The sequence below is a fragment of the Poeciliopsis prolifica genome, unplaced genomic scaffold, assembly GCF_027474105.1.
Source record: "Poeciliopsis prolifica strain line A6 unplaced genomic scaffold, Auburn_PproV2 SCAFFOLD003, whole genome shotgun sequence".
In the NCBI taxonomy this organism is placed as follows: Eukaryota; Metazoa; Chordata; class Actinopteri; order Cyprinodontiformes; family Poeciliidae; genus Poeciliopsis; species Poeciliopsis prolifica.
The window spans coordinates 18,528,468-18,546,563 of NW_026562378.1; the positions used below are offsets into that span (position 1 = coordinate 18,528,468).

The 18,096-nt window shown below is 39.8% G+C and overlaps 2 protein-coding genes and 1 pseudogene across 8 annotated transcripts in view; all 3 read left to right on the plus strand.

The window, feature by feature from the left end:
* arhgap9 (Rho GTPase activating protein 9) overlaps positions 1-18,096 on the plus strand; it is a 96,181-nt gene that overhangs the window by 18,920 nt on the left and 59,165 nt on the right. The gene's annotated exons all lie outside the window — the stretch shown is intronic.
* On the plus strand, positions 2,969-7,124 carry LOC129358480 (uncharacterized; annotated as a pseudogene).
* On the plus strand, positions 12,061-17,331 carry LOC129358479 (ATP-dependent DNA helicase PIF1-like). The gene is made up of 3 exons (XM_055027566.1): positions 12,061-16,437; positions 16,553-16,653; positions 16,873-17,331. Exon 1 carries the CDS (start codon positions 12,255-12,257, stop codon positions 13,800-13,802), a length of 1,548 nt encoding a protein of 515 aa, XP_054883541.1. The 5' UTR covers positions 12,061-12,254; the 3' UTR covers positions 13,803-16,437; positions 16,553-16,653; positions 16,873-17,331.

Below are 18,096 nucleotides of genomic sequence, written 5' to 3' on the forward strand. Positions count from 1 at the left end.
TCATATGCTTCAAACGGTTTTCTGATACGTATCACAGTTCCCGAACGGCAAGGAGTTGTTCGGGCTGCTTTTTCCATTGAAACTCACTGGGTGTCTCACAAAGATAGAAATCTGTCTCTGCCTCACACATATGACAGTTGACCTCTTTAGAACTACAATTCCTGAAGGTTAGAACTACAACATGGCGGAACACTCAGTGCCTACAAAAGAGGTCAGAGTTGATTCTAAGAACTACAACATGGCGGAACTGTCAGTTACTACTGAGGAGGAATGAGCTGGCCTTTAGAATTACATTGTGGTTGGACTTTTTATAACTGATTTTAACCAACCATTATTACACACAGAATTAGTGTGGCAATTTTAAATTAAGCTTAATGAAAATTCCAAAATAAAAGCCTTAAGATTCATCTGTGGCTAATGCAGCGCTGCAGGCGCTGCAATGATATTAGCTTGCATGATCTTTTTCACTCAGGTTAGGACTCTGCCTAGCTCAGCAAGGCAGAGTCCTTGCCATAGGCAGTGCAATAAGATTATCCAGCATGATCTTCTTCTCTTAGGTTAGGGCTCTGCCTTGCGCAGCAAGGCAGAGCCGGAACTTTCTGCTCTGCCTTGCGCAGCAAGGCAGAGCATTAACATTAGCACAAACATTAGCATGTCACTGTTCCCCACTATGGCAGTGCAATAAGATTATGCAGCATGATCTTTTTCTCTCAGGTTAGGGCTCTGCCAGAGCATCAACATTAGCACAAACATTAGCATTTCACTGTTACCCAGTAGTGCACTGCTGTAGGCAGTGCAATAAGATTATCCTGCATTATCCTGAATTATTTTTTTCTCTCGGGTTAGGGTTCAGTAGAGCATTAGCATTAGCCTTTTGCTTTAGATATGGTAAATAGGTAAGCACAGATATCAGCACAGACATTAGCATTTTAGTCCCCCCACAAATGCACTGCCTTGCAGAATAAGGGTAATGCTGTTTAATTAGCATTAGCCTTTTCTTAATATAAGCATTTTTTCCATTTATTCTCCCAGGTTAGAAGAAGAGTATTTGATAAACGCTGGAAAATATCAATATCTGATTTCTGTAATATGTAATATCTTGTGTCTACATCTGTCATGTAGATTAAATATAATCATAGGGAACCTTACCTTTGTCTAAACAAGTAATTTTTAGGCTCTGTCTCTTAAAATATTCTATTTTTTATTTTATTTTATTTATTTATTATTATTTTTTTTTTTATGAAGCTGGGTGGTCAACAGAAGCATATGCCATACATGCTGGAAAATGTCAGTCTCTGATTTGTTGACATGTAACATGCTGTATCTATGCCTGTGACGTAAGGTGCAGATTCCGACAGCTATGTTTACAATTGTTATTGTGTTGCATCTTTTAAAATTGTTATTTTGTAAAGCTGACTGGTCAGCAGGAGCTTACGTCATACACGCTGTAAATGTCAATTTCTGATTGGCTGACACGTATTCCGAGCTGCTGGAACTTTCTGGAACTTTCTGCTTCCGAGTCTGCTTCGGACAAGGTAAGACGTGTTCGTGATCTATCCATAATATATAGTATTTACAATTTTTATTTCAGTACAATATTATCATAACTGTTTGTAGTTGTTAGATGTAGTGTTCGTTGACAAAGGTGGTTGATTTTAAAAGTTTACTGCGCAATATTTCGTTGTGGCTCTGATAGCGTACTTGCTAGCTTGATGGAATAAGATTTTTCTGAATTTATTCACGTTATTTCTGGCCCTCACGAGGCTTTGCGTGATTTATTAGTTGTTCTCTATAACAGGTTAATATGTGACTTTGTTCGGTTCTAGTCTAATTTGGGAAATATTATCCGTATTACGGTCTGAAGCGCAGCAGCTGCGGTAATTTCTGAGCGGATTTGCAGCGTTACTCGGCAACGGAGAACCTAGAGCATAGGTGTCAAACTCTGGCCCGCGGGCCAAATTTGGCCCGCGAGGCAATTTTAAATTAATATTAGACATTTACGTCAGAAAGGAGGCATTGAATGTTTATTTAAATTTTATTTAATATATTTAATATTTTATTTCATATATTAAATATATTTTATTTAATATAATATGTTTTATTATTATTAGCAACTCAATTTTGCACACCTGTACTTTTAAGTTAGATAAGCTTTACTTGTTCAATATTTATTGTTATTTTAGAACTTGTTTGGGTCCATATTAAAAGATTCATTTGTTCAACCTTGGCCCGCGACTTTGTTCAATTTAAAGTTTTGGCCCACTGTGTATTTGAGTTTGACACCCCTGACCTAGAGGTTCTGATTAACTAAATAAAGTCAGATGTTTTGTTTTGCCTTAAATGATGAAAAAAACAAAAAACACTTACTGCAGTCACTTTATGAACTTTATAATTTTTTAAATTTCAAATGAAAAATCTAATTTACAACACACCAAGCTAATATTGTGTATTTTCATAGGTTTGTAATTTTGATGTTTGACAAGTTTTATAATTTCCTTTAAACAGCTTATAGACTTGGTTGATTTGATTAAACTTTATTTTTCTCCATTTACATATGAAAATGTACAGATTAATTTGTTTAATCTGTGTTTTTAATTAGATTTTAGAACAAGTTTTGTTATGTACTGATGTTTACATCAGTTGTGGAAAAGATCTTAATCATATTTAGATGCCTTAGAAGAGTTTGAAATTAATTCTTGTATTTAATAAAAAAATGTTCGATGTCTATTAGTTATTTTTGTAAGCCTTTTTTAATTGTTATGTATTTTTCTTCTCATTACAGCTTTTCACTTGTGCGAGACTGCGATTTTCACTGCATTTTCCACTGCGACCTGCTGCAAATCACCTCTACATCACTCCAACATCTTATCAATCCATCAATACATATTCAGACAAGTTTCATCACATTTTAACATTCACACATTCACTAACACGCACATACACAGACACCTAGTGTTACACAGTTTAATTTCATATATATTACTTAATTTAATTTTTATTTGTAAATAACCACCTTTCCCCCGCAGTTGTCTTCTTTTTTTACTGTGGTGTTACAGGATGCCACGTCGAGGACGACGCTCGGAGGCGGCGAAGGTGAGATGGAGGAAGCTGGAGAGTGTGCCGGTCGTCGCCAAGGTATATTAATACACACTGCAGAAATTTTTTTTGTCTAATGGTAGTTCTTCTTATAGTTTTTAATTTTTAGCAAGATTATAATCGTTTCTGTGTTTACAGCCTGAGACACCACCGCTCGCGTCCAGCGCTTGGAACCCGATTCGGTCCCCGCCGAAGAAGGTATGGCTATAATTTTACATTTTAGCAACTTATTGTTGAATAACATCATTTGCTTTACTAATTTTATTTATGTCTTTAGACGTCGCGAGTGCTGGAGGGTGGCCTGCCCGACCAGGTATGTTCATGACAAGTTCAGAATCATTTAATTAAAATAACCCAATCCAGTTATGTTTGTAATTCATCTAAACATTTTATAATAATTCTTTTGCAGATGTCGCCTCCCGTGGTGCGCCAGGAGGAGCCCCGTGTGCAATCGACCTCTCCTGGGTCACGTATGTAGATAAAATCTTTGTTGTTTTGTTGTTACATTTTCAGAGGCATGACAGCCTAATATTGATAAGCGCACATCTCTAAACAGGCCGTGGGACGGGGCATCGCCATCGGGTCCAGACGTGGCCAGCCTCCCGGGTGACCAGACGGAGCTGCAAGTTGGTTCTGCCTACTGCCGAGGCTCTGGAGAAGAAGGTATTTTTTTTTTGTCCCGTCTCATACACAAATCTTGGTTTGAATGATAAAATTCTATAAGCAAACTTAAATGTTTGTTTTTCTTTTTCAGTTTGCTCTTTTGGTTGGTGATTCCCATCTGCGTGCTATTGTGGATGGGTATTCTACCATGCCAAAGGGCGACTTCTCCTTAGGGGTGCTTGCATCCCCCGGGGCCTCTGCGGAAGAGTTGCGGCTTGAGGTGCTGGATGCAGTTCTGCCTCGGCCCCCCGAGGTGATCTGTCTTCTGGCCCCAAGTAACAACTTGACCGCCAGCAGGACCTTCGTGGAGGCCGGAGCGGCGTTCGGGGCTTTGTTGCGTACCGTCTGCAACCTCTCTGCTAATGTAAGTATAAAGTCCACTGCATTTATTCATGATGAAATATATCTGAAAACTTGGCATATGTTAATTTGCTTCATTTTTTTGGATTGAATTTACAGGTGGTCGTTGTGGACTTTCCACCACGCCTTTGCGTGGAGGAAAGTGTGCAACAGCTGCTGCGGCAGGAGTTTCAGCGTGTGGCTGCTCAGAGAAGTAAGTGATGTACAAAATTTGTGTTCAGACTAAAAATTAACTTACTTAACCTTTTGAATCAACATTATCTGAAATTACTACATTGTTAATGTGACTGACATTAAGAATGAAATTTTCTTTTATTTCTCTCTAGGTGTTCGGTACATCCCTGTCACTGAACACTTCCCGCTGAGCAGCCTAGCCTTGTGGAGCAGGGATGGCGTAAGTTGAATTGATTTTTATAATTGTAAAAGTGTTGTTTAGGCGTACTGTATTTTATAAAATGTATTTATAACTCGTAGGTTCACCTGAGCGACCGTCCGGGGATGGAAGTCCTTTCTCAGTTGCTTCAGGCTGCGGTCTGCTCGCAACTTGAGTTAAGTGCACCGAAATCCCCAGCTCCTGCGATGTTGGCTCCTCCCCCCCCTGGGACGGCTTCCCCCCCCGCGGTGAGACGTCCCCTGCCCCGGCTGGTTGTGGTTGGCGAGGTGGCTGCTCCGCGTCGTTCGGACCCCTTCGACTGGACTGTGGTTCGCCGAAAGGTACTAAATACATGCTTTGTTGATTTAAGCAAAATTTTGCATGTTTAACTCTTTAAGAGTCCATGAATGTGTATCACTTTTTAACATGTCTGTTTTGTGTGTGCCTCCCTGAGTCAATATTTCAACTTTTCTTTAAAGTGCTGATTGTAAACAATATACCAGTTTTTTAATTGTGTTGAGGGGAAAGTAAAACTGGAGTTATGCTAAAATAATTAAGTCTATTTTGTAAAAAAAAAAAAAAAAAATCATGTAAATGTTAAAAACCACCTATTTTGAGAATGTGAAAGGGAATTGGCTTACAAATGTAAAATATGAAATGCAATATGACATCCCTTTGTTATTTTAAATCTCCAAACAATAAGTATGGGCTGTATTTTATTGATACGGAATGGGGGAAAGTTGTGCAAGCAATGGTGAAAAGAGCAACTGTGACAAGCGGGACCAGCGTAATGGCAAAAACGGTAAAATATTGATTGGTTTGACAGAAATCTGTGACACACTTCATAATTATTAATACATATTTTTTAGAATTGTGTATACTTTATTGGTGCCTAAGGAAAAATTGCTTACTTTTGCCAAAAAGATGGTTCGTCCAAATATTAGTTAACACAATTGAAACCATAAGGAATATAACATTTATGGAAATGTATACATGACTGTGATATTGTACGTAGTTTAAAAATTTTACTAAATATAAAATAACTAGACAAAATAACAAAATGTGCACTTATATGTTAATCTATGAATGACAACATGACTGCAGACAGGACAGAGGTCAAGTAGAATGAGTCCAGAAAAACTAGTAAAGTAAGAAACTCACTGTCTGGTCATTGTATATGAACAATTATGCAACTAACAAATGTGCAAGAAACAGGTTTGGTCTTTTTTTAACTTGAATATAAGGAGGGAAACTTGCAGCCACAATCTGAGGCAAAGTAAAGATTAAGACGATGTTGATGGCAGTTTTATTAGAAATTTAGATAATTTGAGGAATAAAAGGTAAGATGGCGCATTGGTAGGGTAGAGGCAGGTACTCAGAGATCCAAGGAGAGGAATGGCGGCACTGCGCAGCTGGAAGAAGCCGATCACCAGGGGATGAGGTAGAGCGACTCCCCAAGCAGCTTCCAGCCATTGTAAACTCCAGGAGTTAAGGTAGAAACCCTTTGTGAGTTTCACTGTGAAAAATAAATGTTTTTCAAATTTGAATTTTTTGTAACTCCTGTATGTGTAATAACAGTATATCCAAAAGGGGGAAAAAAGTGTCATTTCATACAGTTTAGGTTGTGCTGAAGAAAATGCCACATATAGCATTGATATGTTTTCTGTTGAGGAAATTCAAAGGTAAAATCAAAGTTTGTTCAAAATGACTATACATGTATGTCCTGGACCCAGAGGGTTTGCTGCCACTGAAAATACTTTTTCTTTGTTTACAGACATCGCGCGGTGTCCAGGGTGGTGATGGCTGTCCACACGCCACTGGGAGGGTGGTTGACCAACAGGTATGATTTTCTTCACCTCAAAGCAAACTATGTTGTGTTCTCAGAGTACAAATGAATCTATTTTAAGCTATTTTTGTTATTTTACAGGGAGACCTGCTGGATTCTTCCATCCCCCCGAATCCGGTGTGGTTCAGCCCAACGTTGCTGGAGGAGATGGACCGGATCGTTCCTGCGTCTGGCCGTGACGCTCCGTTACCTACATGTTCTCCGACGAGGAGGAAGGTATTTAATTTTTTTTTTTAAATGATAATTTGAATTTGATATGCCATAGTTGGTTTTAACAATCACATAATTTCTTCTATTTGTTTCATTAGAAGACGATTCCGAGGCGTCGTCCAGTTTCTGATCCCTCCCAGCTGAATCCGGTGGAGCAGCAGGTGTGACACTGTTTCAGAATATATATCACAGACTTTAAGATGATGAAATGTATATGTGAACTTTGCATCAAGTTAATAGCTTCTATTGATTTATAGATGGAGGGAGCGCCGAGAGAGACCACCACGCCAGCTCGTCGCCAGGCACGGAGACCGGTCCCCCCGATGGACGCCCCCGCCGAGTCCTCTTCCGTGCCACTGGAGGACCATGTCCGGGAAGGGAGCTGCCAGGTAACTCCTTCCTACCATCTCAGTCACAACAAATGATTGCAACGTGTTGTGGAGAAAGTTAGCATACGTGGTTCCGTGTATGACAAAGGTGCCAAAGATTATGTCACTCACATTAGCACAAAAGCTACAAATGGCTGTGCAAAGTGCGTTTATATATTTTAGAAATTGTGTGTTTTCAAGTTTTTAACTTTGTGGGTGTGCTGCTTTATTATTTGTGCCTTTTTTATTTTAGTAAATTGAATATTATTTCAAAATGTTTGCTTTTGTAGATTGGATAAAAAAGAGCTAATATTGTTAGATTAATTTCTAAAGTTCAGAAAAGTGAATTTGAGAGGCACAAATATGAACATATGTATTAATATTGAAAACTGATCCATTACTGCTGTGAAAGTACTTACCATTATGTTACTTTATGAAAATTGTATTTCAATTTATTTATTGCCAGAGTAATTGATTACTATTTTTCAAAATACATGTTTACACCTGGCCTAATTGGTGGTAGGTAGTCATCAGGTGAATATTTATATAAGTAATAACTTTTTTTATGTTACAGGCTTCGGCGCTGGAACCCGGGATCAGCGTTCCACCTGTCCTTGTGGTAAGTGCTACTCATTCCCAGGCCGACAACAGGTATGCTGCATTTTCCCGTAATCACCAGTGCACATGCATGGCACTCACATTTTTAGCGTACCACAATGAGGGGTTGCAGTTTGACACAGTGTTGCTTGACAGAGTGATTGAAAAAGGAGACCAACTTTATGTCGGTGTTAAACAGCAACTGATCAGTGATGGAACGTTTCGTGACAATCACTTAACGTTTGAAGAGATGCCTGACCATGTGCTGACAGATGGGAACATCTATGCAGTACACACAACTGGTTTAAGGGTAGGTCATGTTTTTGCTAGTAGCGGGAGCCAATTTGGTTTGCCTCTTGCCCTGCAACTGGAATGCCTGATGGAAAATGTCACCCATGCTTTTCTTTTGGTGACTCCAGAGTGCATTGCAGTTTTCAGGGACAGAAGCGGTCGATTTGGAGTTTTTGATTCCCATTCAAGAAATTTCGCTGGCCTGCCCCAACCCAGCGGAACTGCAGTGATGATGACTTTCTGCAACCTGTCTGACATGGTCAACCATCTGCTGAAGCTCTTTCGAAACCGCGGCCCCAATGCCACCTATGAGTTTGTGCCAGTAGGTTTTGTCAGGGAAAATGACAACCCTTCTGAGGATTTGGCCTTTCAGAACATTTCACCTGGAGCCACAAAAGTAAGTCCAACTGTTTTCAAACCAGAGAGCACCTCTGAAGAGAAAATGCCTCCTTGGCTTAGGGAAGTTGCAAACGTATTAGAGGAAACGATTCCAACCGTTCCAAATGTGTCAAAAGTTCCAAAAGTGTCAAAAGTTCCAAAAGCCAATAGAAAAAAAATTAGGAACAGAATAAAAACGGAACAGGGACAGAACATAGTAAATAAAATTAAACAACGTTCATCTGAAAAAGAAAAATATCTAAAATCTCCAACATTTAGGACGAAAAAGCTACAGGCCTTAAAAGAAACATACATTCTTCATCAAGCAGAGAGGAAGGATCAGTTAAAAGATAGATATAGGACTGATGAATCTTTCCGGAAGCAACGAATAAATTACATTAAGTACAGATTCAACTTTGTCCACAGCTTCAGAGCCAGTCATAAAGCCCACATGGCTGAGTATATGAGTAAACGTTTCAGAGATGACCCTGCCTTTAGAAACAGAAAAAAATCATACATTAGGGAAAGACTCAGAGACGATCCGGTCTTTAGAAACAGAAAAAAATCATACATGAGGAATCGATTCAGAGATGATCCGGTCTTTAGAAGTAGACAAAAATCATACATTAGGAATCGATTCAGAGATGATCCGGCCTTTAGAAGCAGGCAAAAATCATATATCAGAAATCGATTCAGAGATGATCCGGTCTTTAGAAGCAGGCAAAAATCATATATCAGAAATCGATTCAGAGATGATCCGGTCTTTAGAAGCAGACAAAAATCATACATTAGGAATCGATTCAGAGATGATCCGGTCTTTAGAAGCAGACAAAAATCATACATTAGGAATCGATTCAGAGATGATCCGGTCTTTAGAAGCAGACAAAAATTATACATCAGGAATCGATTCAAAAACAGTCCAGTCTTCAGAAGGCAACACAAAAAAAGAATGCGTGAATATATGAAGGTGAAGTATCATAGTGAGCCTGCTTATCGAGTCAAACATAAAGAAAAATGTGCTGCCAATAGAAGAGATAGGCTATCAAAACAAGTACTTTCCAAAAATTTGACACTGCAGCATGCTTTGCGAATCAGAAGGAAGTACAGAAGAAATGTAGGCTTTCACTTTGAAACTCCACGGCCTTTGATGAGTGACGAAATGAAAGCTGCAATACAAAACTTTCATAAGAACATACAAAACGGACCGACATATGTTTGCACCGTGTGTCACAGAGCTCTTTTCCCCAATCAAGTAAAGCAATGTAAACGAGATAAATATACCAAGAATATGCGTGTAGTAGCTGATTGTCTAACAGGTACGTATGTTCATGTGTGGAGCTGTGTGCTCAACCCCTTGTTCTGTACCTGAAGAGAGGATGGGGGAGTGGATCTGCTACACATGTGACAGCCATCTAAGTAGAGGAAAGATGCCATCCATTGCGGCTGCCAATAACCTTCACTTGGCTCCTGTTCCCGTAGAGCTTGCGGAATTGAATGTACTTGAAAGGCAATTAATTGCAAAAATTCTGCCTTTTGCAAAAATTGTTTCCTTGCCCAAGGGACAGCAAAGGGCAATACATGGAGCAGTTGTCTGTGTTCCTTCTGACATGGAAACTGTTGTAAACAGTCTTCCGAGGCCCCGTGAGGAAGCCCAGCTTTTACAGGTGAAGCTGAAGAGGAAAACCAAGTACAAAGGTTACCAGTACTTTTACACAGTCAACATGAAAAATGTGTTAGCTGGACTGAGAAAGCTTAAAGAGAGTCATCCGGATTACAAAGAGGTAAGTATAAATGAAAACGCAACATTTGAGAGTTTTCAAGAGGATGAGCAAGTTGAGGACTTGGATACAAAAGCAGAGGAGGCTGAAATGGATGCAGCAGCAGACCAGCAACCTGACCACATAGGGGCAGAGCATCAGGCACTTCGACCTGGTCTGATCTTGGACACCTGCATGCAGCCTCCTGACATTGCACAGGAAGTATTATCATATGGAGAAGGAATTTTCAGCATTGCACCGGCCCAGGGGAATAAGCCCATCTCTTTCTTCAGTGTTCCGAGACTTGAAGCCAAGGCTTATCCTGTACATTTCCCAACTGGCGTAAACACGTTAGATGAATCCCGCCGTGTTGCACTTTCACCGAGTAGGTATTTCAATGTACGACTGTTCTCTATAGATACTCGCTTTGCAAAAGACCAGAGTTACCTTTTCTTTGCTCAATTTGTTACAGAAACTAATATGGCCAATGATAGCATGTCCATTCAGACAAGAAAAGGGAAACCAAGCACCAAACAAGGGAAAAATATTTCCAGCAAAATGCTACAGGACAAAGAGGAGTTGGACAAACTCATACAAAATAAAGAGGCCACTCGTTTCATGCAGCCTTTAAGAGGAACTCCTGCTTACTGGGAAAAAGGATTACGTGATTTGCACGCCATGGTGAGGCAACTTGGAAAGCCCACTTTCTTTTGCACGTTCTCTGCTGCTGAAATGAGATGGCCAGAAGTCATTGAGGCGATCAAAGCTCAACATGGAGAGCAGGTAAGTTTTTCTGAGCTTGACTGGAATGCGAAGTGTGACATTCTTAGGAGCAACCCTGTCACCGTCATGCGCATGTTTGAAAAGAGAGTGGACGCATTGTTTAGAGACCTCATTCTTTCCCCTGCACAGCCCATTGGACCAGTTGAGGATTACTTTTATCGCGTGGAATTTCAAGCCAGGGGTTCACCCCATATACATGCTGTGATATGGATTAAGGATGCACCTGAAATGGAAGACCCTGCATGTTGCGGTGAAGTCATAAAGTTCATCGATCGTTACATATCCTGTCAGTTGCCTGATGAAATCAGAGATCCAGAGCTCCACAAAATTGTAACAGAGGTTCAAATGCACAGCAAAAAGCACTCAAAGTCTTGCAAAAAAGGTAATGTTGAATGCCGATTTGGATTTCCCAAACTACCGATGGACCGCACTAGAATCACCGTCCCAGTAATTGACTTTGATCTCGAAAATGATGAGGAAAAACCAAAACAAATTAAGCAAAAAGGTAGGAGAAAGTCCAAAAAATCCAGATCACTATTCATCTCAAACCTGCAAAGAGAGGCTAAGAAGAAATTGAAACCAATTAGGGATTTACTGAAGGATGAAAAATCATCTTTTAGGGATTTGTCAGAGTTACTCCAGGCTTGTAACATGACCAAAGAAGAGTACATTGGCCACGTCGATGCTCTCACTTCTGGAATGGTGGTAATGATGAAACGTGATCCTAAAGATAGTTGGGTGAATGGGTACAACCCTGATCTTTTGCGTGCGTGGAATGCCAACATGGACATTCAGTATGTGCTTGATGAGTACAGCTGCATCGAGTACATGATGTCCTACATAGCCAAGCCAGAGCATGAAATGGCGCAATTCCTCAAATCTGTTGTTGATGATTTAAAGGCGACCAATGTTAGCGAACGCGATGAAATGAAAAAGATTATGCAGGCTTATTCAAAACAGAGAGAGGTTAGTGCTCAAGAATCGGTTGCGCGCACTTGTAGCCTACCTCTCAAAAAATCCTCGCGTAATGTTCTTTTTCTTCAAACAGATGAAGACGGTGTAAAAATGAGCCTTCCAATGAGTAAACTCGTGAACATGTCTCCAGATGAGGAAAATGTGTGGATGACAGGATTGCCGGAAAAATATCTAAACAGACCAGAAACGTTAGAATTCGAACACATGTGCCTGGCAGAATTTGCATCAGAATACCGCGTTTTATATGGCAATCAAATTCAAGGGCCAAATGCTATTCCCCTACTTAATGATGCAGGATTCATCCAGAAAAGAACGATGGGCAAACCTGCAGTTATCAGATTTACTCGTTTCTCGGAGAAAAAACACCCGAAAAATTTTATAGACGGCTTCTAAAGTTATATTGTCCACACAGAAGAGATGAGGACCTTAAAACTGAGGAACACACAACCTACGAAGCATTTTACAACAACGGTTTCCGTGGTAGATATCAGGCTAAAAAGTATGTGGATTTCAACCGCAAAAGGTATGAAGGGCAGGGTAAAAAAATTGACAAAATTATGGAAGAATTGAAAAAGCAAGGACCGGTTCGTAATGCTTGGAACACTTTTGCGCCAGAGGTTGAATTAGACAATTTAGAATGCGCTGCTGAGCGACCACCATTTGAAGAAGATGAAGAGCAAGACCCTATTCCAGATTACGAAATTGATGTCAATATTGGAGACATGCCAAAAATTGAAGCTCCAAAATTGAGCCCTGATTTCATCAGACAAATGTACAGGAGTTTAAACGAGACTCAAGCATCCGTGTTTTACACCATTCGCGATTGGTGTCTGAAGCGCGTCTGGGGTGACAACCCAGAACCTTTCTTTTATTTCTTGACAGGAGGAGCTGGCTGTGGTAAATCTCATGTCATCAAATGTGTTTACCAGGAGGCAACCAAGCTCTTGCGCCAGCTTCCTAGACTTCTTGATATTGGTGACATGTCCAAGCCCACTGTGCTTCTTACAGCTTTTACTGGTACTGCTGCGTACAACATATCGGGGAAGACTTTACATTCCATCTTGAAACTACCCAAAAGTTTAAAACCACCATACAAGGGTCTTGGAAATTCATTGGATGAAGTGAGGGCAGTTCTTTCTAGTGTGGAAATCTTGATCATTGATGAAATCTCCATGGTCTCCAAAGACCTGCTTGCATATGTTCACTGGAGATTTCAACAAATAAAGGGGAACAACAGGTTCATGGGTGGGGTCTCTGTTCTTGCTGTGGGGGACTTCTTCCAACTTCCTCCCCTTGGACGGGCAAAACCTCTTTGTGTCGCCGAGGACGGCATGCTTGATATCTGGAATGAAAATTTCCAGATGATCAGCCTGACCGAAATCATGCGGCAGAAAGATGACAGAGCATTTGCGGAGCTCCTGAATCGGATTAGAGTTAAAGGTAAAGCGGATTTGCTCAGTGATGATGACAAGACTCTTTTGATTCAAGCTGTTACTGAGCCCAAAGAGTGTCCAATGGATGTCCTACACATTTTTGCAACAAACAAACAGGTGGACACCCATAATGCAGCAGTTGTGGCCTCTTTAGGTGCAGTAACAGTTGATATCCAGGCAGAGGACTACAAAAGAATTACAAAGACCGGAAACATGATTAACCTGGGCTGTTGCATAGCGGGCAACAAGCGAGACTTGTCTAACAACATACAGGCTGGTTTGGGTTTTAGAGTAATGATTATAAGAAACTTGGATGTAGAGGACGGTCTTGTGAATGGAACATTTGGCACCATAGCTGATATTGTCACCAGTACCAAAGACGGAAAGACTAGCGTAAAGTTAATTGGACTTAAATTGGACAATCCTCTTGCTGGACATACAAAAAAGATTCGGGGTAAACCAGATGGCTTTGTTTATATTGAGAGATTTGAGGAACAGAGTAGCGTAAAGGGAGTGGTACGACGGCAATTTCCAATTAGGTTAGCCTTTGGTTGTACAGCACACAAAGTCCAAGGAATGACTATGAAGTCTGCAGTCATTTCTTTGAAGCGCATTTTTGAACCTGGTATGGCATATAGCTCTCAGTCGCACAACTTCCCTGGAAGGACTTAAAATCATTGATTTCGATGAAAATAAGATCTACGCTGATGAAAATATTAGAGCAGCGATGGAATCAATGAGACCAGCATCGTTTTTGCACACCAGACCACTCTTGCATTTTCAGTCAGGTCATCAGGGTGCAACATTAACGATTGTCCACCACAATGTCGAAGGCCTTGTCTGTCACTCTGAGGACATGAAACAGCATCATGAACTCATGTTGGCAGATGTCTTATGCCTTACGGAGACTCATTTGTTTGGATCTTCTGTTCCAGCTTCCTGCCAAATGGAGGGCTATTCTTTTTTTTCACGGAACAGACATGTCTCCTACTCGAACAGAGTCGACATTGCCACCAAAGAGGGTGGGGGAGTAGCGACTTACTGCCGGAGTCTTCTCCAAGCGCAGGAACGGAGATTCTTTAACGAGGTTACAGATCTTGAATTTAACGTTGTCAAAGTGGACACCCCAATCAGTGCAGTCATCGCGACAGTTTACAGGCCACCAAGTTATGATCTTGGAACATTTTTAAGAAATCTGCAAAGCCTCTTGGTTGGCCTGAATTCAATGGCTATTCATCCCGTTGTCGTATTAGGAGACTTTAATGAGGACCTTATTCCTCCTGGGAAAAAAGCCATTAATCAGTTGTTTAGAGCCAAAGGGTTTATGCAACTTATCTCTGATCCAACCACAGAAAAACGTACTCTGCTTGATCATATTTACATCTCTCATCCAGAATATTGTGTCAAATCAGGTGTCTTGCAGACTTACTACAGCTATCACAATCCTACATACTGTGTGTTGGCTTCAGTATAAGTTGCATCTACAGTGGCTTGCAAAAGGAGTCATGTTCCTTTAAGTTTTCCATATTTTATCACATTACAACCACAACTATGGAAAAACAGTGAGGAGAAGTATTTGTTTATTTTTGCAGGTATATACTAAGTAATACACACTTTTCAGTTTATTTGCAAAAAAAATCTGTCATATTTTTAAGCCTCCCTGGTAGAGTCTATTCTGGAGTTCTGGAAAGGAGGGTCATCAAGATTCTGGAGAATGGATGGGAGTTCATCCAAACAACCTACATGTGTTTTATGGACTTTGAGACGGCATTTAACAGGGTCCCTCTGGGAATTTTGTGGGGGGTCTCCTGGAGTTTGGTGTCCAAGTCCTGTGATACGGACTGTAAGGTTTCTGTGTAACCTTACAGAAATGTGGTCTGCATTACTGGCAGTAAGTGAGGCTCATTTCTGCTTAGAGTTGGATTCTGCCGAGGAAACAAGCCCGACTCTGCCGGCAATGCACACCACTCTCTGACACCAGTCATATGGGGACCTAACAGCCTGTATCAAAGGACCTGGGACCCCATAATCCCAGAGAACCCACCCCTTGCTCCCCGAAGGAGACAGTCGAACTTCTTCTCCAAGTCCACAAAACACCTGTAGACCAGTTGGGTGAACTCCCATGCACCCTACAGGACCCTGCTCAGGGTACAGAGCTGGTCCACTGTTAGATGACCAGGGCAAAAACCACACTGCTCTTCTTGAATCTGACTTTTGACTATCCAATGGTCCGTCCTCTCCATGAACCCCAAATAGACCTTATGAGGGAGGCATCACACCCGCCAGACCTCCTTTTTGAACAAATGCCGGGAACACTGAATCAAACAGTCTCACTTATCATAAGGGTTCTACGTTATGGGTCTTTCATATTACATTTGGATGAAATATATTTGTGGTTGCAATGTAACAATATGGAACAGTTCAAGGGGTATGATTACTTTGTAAGCACTGTACATCTTAACCCTGAAATCATGACATGAAAATCTTTTTGGAGAAAATGTTAGAATCTCTCGTCATTTTTAATGTCACTTTATGTGACTGTTTGCTTTCGTAAATATGATAGCGTGGATCGTTTTTCTTGATCATTGTTGCAGTGGATTTTATATGTATTTATTGTACACATTTGTGAATTATGGTGTATGCTTGTGGATTTGTTGTAGACATAAGAGATTTTTGTACACTTTGTGAATCTTTTCAACACTTATTTACTTCCGTAGAAAAGAGGCTTCATAAACTGGTTTTGTACTTGCACATGAAAGTTTGTTTGAGTTTTGTGAATACGAAAGTGGCTGATCTTGAAACACTTATCGGTTCACTGTCAGAGTAGTTGCTGGAAATGTTGCACCAGGGAGCAGTAGATAAGACAATCAGTTACTATATGTATATTCTGTTCTATTTGAAATTAAAAAGATTTGAAATAGGGACCATAAAGTTTTCCTAATTTTTCTAATACAGTTAGCATAAATTTTTCCCTTCAAATAAGCCTAAATTTTTTGCGGAACTACGTTTTTATTCTTCACCGTTTGCGTCACTTAATTAAAGCTCTCCTTGTTTCAATCTCTCCTCAGTCACACTGAACTTTTTAATGCTGCAGCCCCCTAGTGGCTACCTCATCATCACTTAACAAGCAGGACAAAATTTCGGCTCACTTTTGTCCTGTTGGACTCCCTCCACCTGGTGAGAATTTGTTTGGTTTTGGTGGAATTAACCCTTTGTTCTCCCAGTTTTAGTCTGTTTTTGCAGGGTTTTCCACGCAAAACGATCCTTGGAGGCTGCCAAGAAGACAGAGAGGAAACAAGACCTTGAGGTTTGGCCCATAAGATGTAGAAAATTTATCTAAATTGTAGCAACCTTACAAGTTGTTACTTTTTTGTTGTTGGTAATAGCTGTCTATTGATGGAATGACTTCTGTGTGTTTTCAGTCCAGGAAATCCTCACCTACCTCATGGACTTGGGCCTCATACAATCTGAGGAGATGGAGTTCTTGTTTCTTTGAATGTTCCAGGTGGTGCAATCTGACCAGGTAAGTACATAACAAATGAAGGCTAATTTATTTGCCAATTTTGTTTATTTTAACTTGAGATTGATGACGTTGTATATCTAAGTTTGATAGGAGGAATCCAGTGGATGTATGCCCTTTTTTCTTGGGTCATATTGGTATTTATGTCTGTTAATCATTCTGAAATGTTTAAAAATGTCATGAATACTAATTTGTTTTTTGTCTGTTTTTTTTTTACTACAGAGTCTGTGATGTCACATAGATTGGATGCCAAATGAAAGCTTTGGAGCAGCGTTTTTTTTTTTTTTTTTTTTTTTTTCTACAGTTGTAAATAGTTTTTCATGTATGTACATATTTAAAATAGTTTCGTGTAAGAATATAGTTTAATATATGTTTCATGTATGTATATATGTATAATAGTTTGATATTTATGACAAGTTGATCATCGTGGCAAAGCCATGTTTCACTTGTGAGATTAAATCTGTCAGGCCTTACCTTGACACTCAGGCAACAACCCTGAGTGCCACACGGCCGGACAGGACACATGTAAAAAAAAAAAAAAATCGTTTTTTTGCAGAGGCATCATGTTCTGAAATTTATTGTAATCTTTAAATGTTGTAATTTTGGTTCATTATAATCTTTACCTGTAAAAAGTTTGTAGAAATCTTTAATATGACTTCAATATATATTTTTAAACTGTGATCAGTTGTGTGTGTGGGTTTTTTCATTAAAATTTTTTGTCACTTATGAATTACATTCATTTGCCTTAAGTGACAATAGTCACTAATGTATATTTAAAAATATTTTTTTGATTTCAAAGAAAAATGAAATAAATAAATAAAATTATAATATTATTTAACTAGTGTTATTATTGTATTATAATAATATTAATAGCATTTAGGCTTACATTAGCATTTTGGCTAATTTTAGCTTGTACACTAATTTTAACATGTTAGTCAACATGCTTGTGATTCTCCACATGCTTATTTGTAATGGCTCTAACACTGGTTAGCAAAGTTTTTGACTAGCGGGCCAGAATGGGTAATTTGACAGAGAGGCCAGGAGCATTTGGACATGCAATGTAATGTATTAAACCTGGGTATTGAAATGTATGGAAAAACAGACACAATTGAAGGTGCAAATTTAAAAGAAATCAACAGTTAGTGGAAAAAGATCAATGGAATCACTTTCAAAATATATATTTAAGAACATATTGTAATGATGCCAACACTGCAGCTGTAGTCCCGTCAAACAGGGTTTATTAGAAATAAGATTAAGAGCTGCTATTATTATGGCTGCAGCCCCTAACAAGCTGGTTCACTCCGTGACAACCGAACGCTCAACCGCCCTGTTGCTCCCACCCCCACCATCATGACAGACCAATCACGTGTGAGTGGAAGTCGGCTGATTCAGAGGAAGTAAATAACGCTAAATGTAACAATAAGGAACACATTGTAATTATAACAC